Genomic DNA, 12052 nt, shown 5'->3' with positions numbered 1-12052 from the left:
TATGTCGAAAGGTTTCAGAAAGACATGGTCCAATACTCACTGTAACAATGAATTATTGCAAGCTGGTTACAAATTCAATACAAACATCGTACTAATAAAAAGGACATCTTTGTCCCCTCCTCTAAAGAAACTAGTAAGCTTAAACCCAATCTACTGGAAAAGATTAGTGCAAAGCCTCCCCCCCTCCCCGGACAATCACTGTACCCTTTGTGGTGGGAAAGGGTAAACACCAATAGGATTTATTTTGGTGTATATGCCCAATCTCACTCCCATCCCCCAAAACAAATTAAAGCGAGGGTGTGGGGGCAAGCCACCACAATACAGATGCGAAGCAGGGCAGGAAAAAAAAAATCAAAGGATTACTAGAATGTTGGTGTAAAATTCACCAGTTTTCAAACCCATCATAACGCAGCCATATTAAAAGCTACAAAAAGGGCACCCATCCCTAAACTGTAGCCACTTGGGCAGACACATTGATCCATTCCTTTCCGACATCCTTGAAAACCCCATTTATCAGGCAATGTGATTCAAATTTAACTGCTGCGGAATCTACACGACTAATGCAAGAGAACTTCAATCTGGGTTTTCATGGCACAAGGAAATTAAGATTACTAGGACTAGGTACTCAGGCATTAAGTGGATGTATTCAATTCAGGACAGACTCAAAAGTTGCAAGCACCACCGTGTGTAAGTGGCTGTTTAGTAGCTTGTAATTGTATCCTATTATGATCATCCTAAATATTATAAACTTATGGTTGTGCATTATCAGCCCATGATTATGCATCTCTAGATACTTTCCGGTTCGACTCTATTATAAATCTAATATTCCCTTTACATAACCCGGTCGGGCAAACCAAAAATAAATATTTGCAAAGTCCCAGTGGGAGGGGGCATGTCGTATTGGGAGAAAAGTATTTTATTTCAGGGGGGCAGAGGGGCATGTGTCATTTATTTCTTCACACAGCCTTAACCGCATACAATTTAGAGCTACATATTTGAAAAATACCAAATACTGGTCACCTCTTCAGATCAATAGTTCTCTCACATTCTTTTTAAATGCCCGATTGGTTACTGCGACCCAAAACGTGTAACCAATCTGGGAAACGTAGTTATATCACAATCTGCATCACTTATCTCACAACCCACAATCCATTACCGAAACTCACAAAGTACCAGAATGGAAAACGTACAACAACCACCTTCACCTCAACATGCCACTAGCACATAGATGTGTTGAAAACCAGTGGCTTCCACCGCCAGGGACCCTGAAGATCAGCACACAGTGCCCCCAACTCCCCGCTGACTGGACTGGGACGGCACATCAGGCAAGGTGGGAGGCACATCAGGCGAGGTGACCCGGTGTGATGAGGACGCCACGGAGCCTGCGCTGTGCGCAAGGCAGTGCTTAAACTTCAGCCGACGGCGTGGTCAGACGAGCCCAGGGAGTCGGAGGCTGCCTGGAGGTCCTGCAGAGCAGAGGAGCCCCCACAACGAGGGAAGAGCAGACAGGGAAGTGAACTCAGGAGAGGATCCGGGCTCCCCCTACCCCCGCCTGCAGAGCACATCAGCGGTGGAGGCAACTTGGGGACAATTGTCAGAGGTGTGAAGGAGATCTGGAAATCCAGCCCGTCCCCCACCGAGCCACAACTGAAGAGGGACACTGGCCAAACACTCAAGAGCGGCTGCCGGGCGAGCGTGGCCAACACCTGGCCGCACCATGGCCTCTCTGGAATTCCACATGAGTACTGGCACCAACGTTAGACCACAGTGAAGAGGGGCCGGCGCCCGGACCAGCCGACGGAGACCAAGACAGTGAGCCATCACACCTGGCCCACGGCAGGGGGAGGGCCCAAGACGAATTATCCCTGAGGAGAGTTAGTGGGACCTTCTGGAGGTAGCACCCCATAAAACACAGCCAAAAAGATACGCCGCTCAGCCCACACGGAGCGGGACACACAAATCTCGGACCCGTGGGCCCTTAAGGGCACATTGCGGCCCACTCTCCCCGCACCAACACTGGGCGCAAGAGGTGTGCACCGAGGGGGGAGGGTGGGGACCCCGAGTCATAAACCAGGACAGAGCAGCCAAACAGCGCCTTGGTGTAAAGCGCTCTATAAATCAATCAAGAAAACCCGGCCAAGAGCCCATGAGGGGAGGGGTGCACGGAGGGCACTCGGCCCATCCAGACCCTAGAGAACCAGTCATGAGCCACCAGTGGGCCCTGCTACTGAAGAGGCCCACCGCCTGGGCCCCCCCCCCACGGAGAATGGCAAGCCACCCCACCGACTGAAGAATCTGGTGACATGGGGGCAGAGTAAGAGTACCCCCAACCCAAGCCACCCGTGGGAGGATATTGCACCAGAAGGCAGTCCGGTGGGACCACGGATCCTAGAAGCCAACACCAGAATACAAAACCCCGCTGACAAGAAACACGTGCCATTGCAGGGGGAGGGGGGTCAACGAATCCCAGAAAGGAGCCCCGTGGGTGGCAAACTGGCAGGGGAGGGAGGCACCACCCAGGCAAGCACCCCGCCAATCCTCCACAGATCCTGAGAGAAACATACACCGCAGGGGCTCACCCACAACAATGTCACCCCTGACAGGCAGATACACACGCAGTAAGCCCGGATACCACAGCGGAGCACCGCAAATATGCGGTCCTCTGCCAAACGCAGTGCACCAAACCGCTGTACCCATAGCCCCCTCCTCAAGGGAGGCACAGAGGCTACCCTGGAAAGGACAGGTGGGGCGCCCACACAGGGAATCTTCCGTAGAGCGCAACAGAACATTGAGGAAGCCTCCCCCACTGAAACAGGCATGATGGCATCAGGGGAGGGTCCCCTCCCACCCCAGAACAAGCACTCACCAAAAACGATCTTAAGGACATCCTACAGAAGATCAAGGCGATCAGAACTGATATCCAGGCCTCAATATGTAACCGCAAGGGCAGGGTGGACACGCTGGAGTAAAAAAAAGTGGAAAGCATGGAACACAACCACCTACAGGTCGATTTCCTCGACATGAAAAAGTCTGCCTCACTGATCTTGGGCTAAGAAAGGAGAACATGTTAAAACTGGAGGACCTGGAAAACCGGGAGTGGCGTAATAACCTGCGAATCCTAGGGGTGAAAGAACAGAGGAGAAACCGCGACGGAGGTCGGACGGACGATGCAGGGCCTCGTAAACCAATTGTTCACCCTGGAGGGGGGCAAGCAAGTGCAACTCGAGCAAGCCTACAGAGGTGGAAGTGTGTGGAGAGGGGGGGGGGGGGGGGTCAAGGACCAAGGCTCATAGTGGTACACTTCCTAAAATACAGGGAGAAGATAGACATGCTGGAGTGGGCAGTTTTATCTTTGAAGGAGATAAAATGAAGGCTTCCTATCCCATAGTGGCTCGGGGAAGAAAGATGGGTCCCAGTGCCCACATCGGCCAAACTTTCTGGGCATCAGGGCCGGTTAAGACAATGGGAGTGGGGATTATTTCATAAAAGGATCAGACTCTCTGAACCAACAACATGGCAACGAGCAGATGGGGTGTTGGTGGTTTTCGGGGCACCTTGCTAACACCAGGATAACTGTAGCCTCTATATACTGCCCAAACATAGGCCAGATGCAGTTCCTAAAGGAGACCATTGGGGGATAGGGGGTCCTTGGCAAGGTAGAGGGTCCCCCTCTTCCTGGGGGGGGGGTGATTTCAATATGTGGGCGGACAGGGAAATGGACCACAGTGGCAGGCCCAGACCCTCAGGAAGTAGGGGAGGTTCCACGGATTATATATGGGACAAGGGACGGATTGATGTTGGGAGGGAAGGGCACCCGACAACAAGGGGGTAAACGTTTCATTCAGCGGTCCACGGCTCCAAAACCAGAATAGATGATATCTTCCTGGAACAACAGTATATCAGCAGGGTAGATGCCTTCGAGGACTGCCCAGTTAGTTGGTCGGACCATGACCTGGTGAGGATTGGTAGGCGAGAGAATCACTGTGGTGTTGTAATGATCTGCTACTAAGGGACTCGGAAATTCGGTTTTGGCGAAGGGATCTTGCGGGCAATTAAAGCATTCTACGAGCGCCCCGTAGCCAGGGTTACAGTCGATGGTCGTCTGTCCCGGTACTTTCCCCTGCAGCGAGGGACGAGACAGGGGTGCCCTGTCGCCCCTGCTGTTCACCCCAACGATGGAGATACTAGCAGAAAACTTGAGGGCGTCCACCCACGTGAAGGGTATTAGGGTTGGGTATAGAGCATTTAATCTTGGGCTATAAGCAGATGAAGTTATGCTCCACTTGAAGCACCCCACCCAGTCCATTCCGGCAGCCATGAAGGTAAATGAAGAGTTTGGGAGGTCGTCAGGGTTTTAAAAAAATAAAAAAAAGTTTTTCCCCTTACTCCCTTGACCAATTTAGGAAATGTGAGGCACTAGAACCCTTGGGTCTTCCAATAAGACAGAGTGAGTGAAATACCTTGGGATCAACATTGTTAGACCAGACATGGACCTGGACCAGGCTAAATATCCCCCGCTGTTCGCAGTTTATTCTCTGAGATGGAGGTTTGGGACAGAGGGCACTGGTCATGGATGGGAAGGCTCAACATGATTAAAATGTACTTTCTCCCAAGGGTACATTGTGTTCCAGATGCTCCAGGCCCCAGACAACCTTTTACGAGAAGCCAGGCAGTACATCACAAAATGTATATGGCAGGGGAAGAAACACAGAGTGGGGTATGAAACTCTGACCCTCCCAAAGGAAAAAAGGGTGGGGTGGTATTCGGAAGGGTATCTGGTTACTGCCTTGCTCTGCCCAGGTCAGTACAATAATATCAAACGAATGAGCAAGGTCAGGTCGATCTCTGCTGAAGAGTAACCACTGCTACACCCCGAGTGGGTAACCCCTTGCGTGGGTGGTCACAGAATTCTCATGAAACTGTTATTCTGCACAAAAGGGTTTTCTTTTGAAGTGCAGTGGTGTAGTAAAATACTACATTCACATTTGAGGACATACAAAGTGTAGTACCCAAGTACGAATGATCAAGTAGTCAATATTTGAGACATCTACTTGTACAGTTTGTTCATTCTCTATAGGTTCCTTGGGAAGGAAGCTTAGGGAATTCAGTGGAATCAGACAGGTAGGGGGCCAATAGAGTGTGGGCACAATCAAGAGTTGAACAACATAATACATGTCAACACGACAGCGTTTCGGCCATTTTGTGTGGAGCTAGGTGAGCTCTAATGGTGTAGGCCTTCATCAGGACCCAAATGTCTTTACGAGTGCAGATGTACTATAGGGCGGCACAGCTCAGGACACCAACACCCCACTTACAAGAGGACACAGACAAACAGTGGGTTTATCTCAAAAACCAACACCCGATGCTGGGAACCATGTGGGAAGCGATGGCAACAAAGCAGGGGTGACCACGTGCCCCTCACCCACAAGTAATATCTGGGCCCCACTGGTCAGGGATGCGATACTAGAGGTTGGTCAGTACCAGTCCTGGTTTGAGGCTGGTCTTCATAGGGTGGGCAGTTGATACAGAAGGGCCGCTTCATAACCATATAGAAGCTGGAAGAGAAATTGGGCATAGGCGCTCCGTCCGATACTATGTCTGAAAAAGGAAAACCACATGTTCAGAGGGATCTCATCCCAGTTGAGAAGTTCCTAGATGGGCATGCATACACGAGAGGCCTCATCTCCCTCCTTTATAGGGCCTTATAGGAATCCAGGGAGGGGGCAACCAGTAGTCTCCGCGCAAAATGGGAAAGGTATCTGGGCTCACAGCTGGGAAGTAGGATGTGTAAAAGGGCCTTTAAAACATGATTTCCTGTCAGTACAAATTGCATGCAATAAAATTATTCCACCGGTGGCAATATGACCTAGTATCGCTCTCGGATGTTCCCCGCAGTGGACCCCCACTGCTGGCACGGATGTGGAAACAGAGCCAACTATTGGCACATGTGGTTGGGGGCGTGCCCCAGAGTTCAGGTGTACTGGTCCGAAGTCTTGGGCTGGATCAAGGATGCAAGGGGGGGGGGGGGGGGAAATCCTACACGATGGACCCCTTTCTGGTCCTCTTCGGCCTAGAGCGTATTGAGGATCATTGGGCATGCCACCACCACTGGTGCACTCTGTTGCTGGCGGCAATAGCCTGCCGGGCCAGACACTGGAAAAGGGCAATCTTCCCCTCAGTACAGGAGAGGACCGTGACAGCTAAGGACATTTATCTTATGGAAAGACCACGGCAGCGCTCCATGGAAGTGCAGCACCGGTGGAGGCAGAATGGCTGGAGTTTCACAATAAATTCAGAATAAATGAAGACAATATAACAAGTTACTTGTGCGACCAACCCGGCCTGACATTACACTATGCCCCGCGTTAGAGGGCACTGGTAGTATGAACTGTACATTCCGTTCGGGGCCTCACACAAAGGCACGTTACTTGAATTCAGATCTGTCCAAGCAGAGACTTCACATAGGCTGAAGATGGGGGAGGAATAATCAAAACTTGGGATTTGCAGTCAGTGTGATTAAACTAAGGCGATAGCTTTGTGTGGTTAAGTTTAAATGCTATATGACTGACAAATGCTAATAAAAAATACATTTACAAAAAGAAAAGTGATAACAATCCTGATGTACAACCACCACCCAATTATATCCTTGTAGATATTTTTCCTCAGGTGGAGCTAAATGTTTATTGCCCACCCAACAGGCCCCTGCACTCCTAAAACATTATCCTGCTAAACCTGGGTTCTGCATCTAGAGCCACATTGTAATTCAACAGGCAATGGACCCTCTTCAAGAAGTCCTAGCATGTCCTCATGAAGAAAGCTAGTCTTGAACGCGCAACACATCATTATTGCAAGCAGACTCCCAGCAAGTTGGCCAGTAGCTGCAGTGGTGTCGCCAGGGGCTTTGAAGGCTAGCCGACTGCATGGCTTCTCTTGAAGAGCCTGTTACATACACAGCTGTAGCTGTACCAAAATTATATCAGCGTGCATGCACGAACCCCGTTGGCCTCTGAGCATTCTGCAAAGCCGTTGATGGAATTCTAAATCTCAGTCTATGCATCATCCTCCCAGTTTCCCCCATCGGTTGCTCAAAAGCTAAATCGTAAAATTACTTGTTGCTACCAACACACAAACCCATACACACATGCTGCCATGGATGCGCCTTTGCATGAAGTTGCGGATTCTAGAATTGAGGCATAGTTTTATGGCAGCTAGTCAACCTAGGCGCTTGTAAAGAGGGACAAAGTCTAACTGTTACATGAGGTTTCAGGTAACGCCAAAACATCTGATTTTTAACACACCATAGGTTGTTTGGGGAATATGAGCGAAGATTGCAACCTGCGGTGGCTACTTGCCAATCTTGTACACCATCTTTCAAATAAGAAATTGACTGTGCTGAGTGATCAAATAATTGCTAGTGTAAAAATCAGAATAGGAATTATAAATTCCTTATTTAGCCATGAAATATTTTTACTTTTATTAGTGAGTGGTCAAATCCTGAGAACATTGGCAAAAACATTTGAAATGAAGGCTTTGGGACTGAAAGATTGCAGAAGTGAGGGACAAAAGGGTGTCAGTGGTGAAGGTTTGCTTCCTGCAAAACCTGTTGGTTTGTAGCAATGTTAGCGAGCGGGGTTGTGTACACTAGACTCAAAACATACATTAGAGGCACTTTCAGAACACCTGCACATAAAGGAGGAATGTAGGTGGTACACAGTATGGCAGAGAGGTCAGGTGCTTAGTGAACGACATCATGGGCGACAACTAAGTGGCCGACATTATTTCTGCAGATTAAGAGTACCCAAAGTCCTTTCATGTTTTTCTACAAGTCTAGTTTGAAGAGCGACAGACAGAAGAGCTACGTTCTTTTAAAAAGCCTGTCCTTGTGTGTTTTGGTAGCAGATGTTGGCAGGGGACTTAAGTTTTCTACTGGTTTTATGGTTTGTCATGAGCCAATTACTGCATAGGTCTTGCTTTTCCGTGGATTGCCATCAGTGCAACCTCTGTTTTGACCAAACAATCGGTTTGAAATACTGGCGGTATTTAGCATTTCCCAAATCACCAGTAAAAAGTGTGACCTAGTGCAGATGCGTGTTAGTTTAGCTCTTTCGTGCACAACTTTTCCATGGCTTGGCACCCGTGCAATCTACATACATCTGTTCTTGTGCTTGGAAACTTGAGAATCCAAAGAAAGAAACGGTATCTTAAAACAAGCTAAATGCATACGGTTCGCCGCCAAACGGGGTCATTTAAGTTCACTTGGTCAAACTTCATGTTCCAATTGTATTAAAAGAAGCCTTATCCGGGCAGGGACAGAGGTAACATTGCCCAATTAGCCTATATGCCACACATGAACAGTCTAGGAGGTTTTGCACTGTAAACAGCAGATGCATGGGGATGTTCAGGAGGTGAATCCTCATTACTGGATGAATTCTTTTTTTAAATTTGCTTTTATTAAACATGGAACATATGCAATATTTCTATTTTTGCATTCAAAGAAACTGTATTACTTTAGAACAGCATCAAACCACTATGCAACACAAACAGAGCTGAATCCTCCCCTTTGGGGGGTAGCTGCTCTTGCACGCACACACTCTCGCACAAGTACTAATGCACAAGCTGAGGGTCTTGCCAGCTCTTCAGCCCCCCCGCCCCCTCACCTCCCATCTTCCCTCCTTGCTCTGTCCCTTAGCATATCACACGGCTGCACCCAATTGTTGTCATGAAGGCCCACCCGGCAGCCAGGTGTGTCTTTGTCCGTCTGCCGGCAGCACATCCAGTAGGACCGTCCATAAGGCAAGTCGTGGTGATAAGGTTTAGGGTGCCACCGGCACAGTGACACATCCCCTCTTTCATAGACTTTCTTACACTGCTTACAAGGGTCCTCCCGGTAGAGGGGGTCACGGTTCCACTTGGAGTCCGTGGCCTGTATACTGTAGGCCTCGATAATGCATTTGAAGTAGTGACATGTACACTTTAAGGCGGCCAAGGACTGGGTTGGAAGGTAACTGAAAATGTTCACCATGATGTGGTCAGGTAGCAAAAGCATGTACTGTCGTGGCTCCAGAAGCCGCTGGATCTTGAAGCGGATTTCTAGGAAGTCATGGGAGACATGGCGGTAAAGTCGGCAGAGAGAAGCATCCGATGCATCCTGCTCAGTGCCACAGCTGGAATTTCCACCCATGCGTTCACAGCCTGGACCGTTGTTGTTCTGAGAGTCCAGAAGGGAGTTGTCCACATCCTTCCCATCCTCCAGTCTTGGGGCCTGGAGGAAGAAGAGTTGCCCAGGTGGTGGGTCATTACAGGTGGCACATTGGGATTCCTGTGAAGGTGCACCCACTGTTAGACACACAGTCTCTTCTTTCATGTTTTTTGTGCTGTCTTTACCAAAGAACACACACTGATCCACCACGCCAGTGACCACAACATCCACATGGAAGCCAGCCATGCAATCCCGACTCATAGCACCCAGTTTCTCTACAGACCGGCATTCAGACCCAATTTCCGTTTTTCCTGTTGCTGCCTTCCCTTCCCCAGCCATCTCCATACTTGAAGACTCACTAGTACTGCTCCCACAGCCATCCGCTTTTTGCCCTGCGTTGGCCAGCAGATATTCCACATTGTTGGGAAGGGTGTCACAAGAGGGGCTGACCAACTGGTACAAGTCACATGTGATTTTATCCTTTGACCGCGTGCCATTGCTAGACCCTCCACATCCCATAAACACACAGTTGGGCCTACTGCTAGAACTACCTTCCGAGGAAGCTCTAGCCTCCCTGCTGGAGATGCGAAAAGCAATTCTCACCTCTCCAGGACTGTGTTGGGAGTTGGCCACGCACTCCGATGTGCTCAGCCCAGATTCCTTGCACACTGAATTCTGATGCATGCCATTTCTTTCACGCTGCTGCTGCGATTCAAAGTGTGCAACAGCCTCTGCCACCCGGTTAGAGTCAGAGGTTCTGATCTCCTCCTCTTGCTCATGGTTCGAGACAACCACCATTGGGTCAGACCCTGGTACGCTGGTTTGAGGTCCCACTGGATAGGGCCTGGAATAGTTCTGAAGAGCCAAAGCAGTCCTTTGCTCCACCAGGGCCACCATTTCTGCCACAGACAGCAGGTCTGCATCATCGACCTGACTACTGGACTCGGGGGATAAGGAGCTCTGGGGTTGTTTTGCACATAGACATACATCCTCAGCCTTGCTGTCTTCCTTCACGTTCAATTGGGAAGCCCTGCTTTTGTTAGGGTCATACGATCGCCTCCTCCGCTTGGCTTTGGAATTGTCAGTGCCCCAGTTGCCCTTCACCTTCACAGCACTTGCTCGTCCTCCACCACTACACTGGTGAGCCACAAAGAATGCAACCTTTTCTTTGGTGTTGCCAGGCTTTATGACATACCAAGTGTCTAGCAGCACCCGGGCATCCTCCGCCTGGTTAGAGTTTGGGGGAGGGGGTGGAGGGGCAGGTGGAGGAGCGTCTGGAGGGGTGTTTTCACAGTACCCGCCTTCCTCAGATTCTTCCACCTTGAACTTGCTGACAAACAGCTTCTTGACTTTGTTCTCCTTCTCGATGTATTGCTTGTTCTGAGAATAGGTGCCAAAAGGTCTAGGGCACCACAGCTGGATGTGAGACAAGTTGTTTTGATCCATCACTGGCTCATATTATCAGAAGTCAGGCCAGCTAGATGGGTTTCTCAACTCATGACTCGGTGTGGCGCTTTGAGCTCTTCCCGAGTGATGTACCTGAAAAGAGAAGCAAAGAGAAATGAATGACCAACGACACAATTATATATTGCAATTTGTACATGGACTATAACCACAGCAAAAGCAGAATGATTGAGGGTCAGATGGCAGTTAGCTCAGGTTGTGTCTATAAATGGTTGAAGAGACATACCGAGTTGGTGTGTGGATAGAAGTACTGGAATAGGTGGTGGTGTTGGGCATTTTCTGGCAATTCCTTCTAATCAAGCTTTGGGCTCCCACGAGGCTATTAGTCAACAGCCCCACCTCATCTCAGACACCCATAATCCTACAAACTCATTCCCCACCAATTAAATTTCAATGCACCCAGCTCTGCCAACTAAACGGCTAATATTTCAGGTCAACCGTGTCCAGCCCTACTCCAGCATTGTGAGCTGTTTGGGCAGCAGCTGGTTGTTCCTGAAAGGTGACAAATCTGGTAAACCCCAAGCCCACCCTCCCGTCAAACCACCAGTCCTGCCCCCATTACCATAGTACATCGCTCTAGGGTGCTTCCCATACTAAAATATATATGAAGGCCTAGAGTTTGGCTGCGACTCAAAAAAAACACTAACCAAGCAGTATCCTCCAGCACAATGGCCAACTTATGTGAAATGCTCATCTAAACTATAGGAATTGCTTCATACTACTGGAGGGGGAAAAACATAAGCAGACAAGAACTACCTTAGTGCTTGGGACAAAGTACCGCTATATCACTACAATGTGCTTATCTAGTAGCCACTTTTAGAGTACTGTCTACACCTACATATTTGGGCACTAATAGAAACTACTGTGTGGGGGTTCTCTTGATGTTAAAGATTACTGCATGCTGCTTCTTCTGCAAATGCAGTTGGATGATCACAAAGATGCTGCGGTATCTGACGGGCCCGTGTAATGTATTGAATAGCATAGTAATATAAAAACATACCCATAAAACCAGCAGTCAAACATTTCAATCAAAACCAAAAATGAGTCCATTGCAAACCATTCTCAGATGATGCATTCTTTAAAAATGACAGTAGAGCCCAGCTCACACAAACTGAAATCTGTCCATCGCAGGTAACAGAACAGGCTCATAATGGCATTCCTGGCCCTGCAGGCCTGGTTTAAGCGGGTGCTCTCGAATGGGTGAAAAAGCCAAATTGTGCGAAGTCTTCTTTAGGCGCATCACAATAGATACACGATTGGTTCTCATTCCCATTAGACCAGGCCACCACCACTGCTCTCAAGTGAATACAATAAAACGTGCCCTGGCAATAATGCACCGAGAAAGATTCTAGGTCCACCGCAAATACATCTGAAGACAGGGGGCACGCA

The 12052-nt window shown here is 49.0% G+C and overlaps 1 protein-coding gene across 1 annotated transcript in view; it reads right to left on the bottom strand.

Moving 5' to 3' along the window:
- Positions 1–8428: 8428 nt before the first annotated feature.
- Positions 8429–12052, bottom strand: part of FBXO46 (F-box protein 46) — a 47999-nt gene continuing 44375 nt past the window's right edge. Inside the window, exon 2 of the mRNA XM_069644714.1 lies at positions 8429–10738. Coding sequence (XP_069500815.1) covers positions 8654–10645 — 1992 coding nt within the window. The 5' untranslated portion in view covers positions 10646–10738 and the 3' untranslated portion in view covers positions 8429–8653. The remainder of the gene's footprint in view (positions 10739–12052) is intronic.

This window comes from Ambystoma mexicanum, chromosome 2p, assembly GCF_040938575.1.
Source record: "Ambystoma mexicanum isolate Mex_15411 chromosome 2p, UKY_AmexF1_1, whole genome shotgun sequence".
Lineage (NCBI taxonomy): Eukaryota > Metazoa > Chordata > Amphibia > Caudata > Ambystomatidae > Ambystoma > Ambystoma mexicanum.
This window is presented reverse-complemented; position numbering and strand designations above follow the sequence as displayed.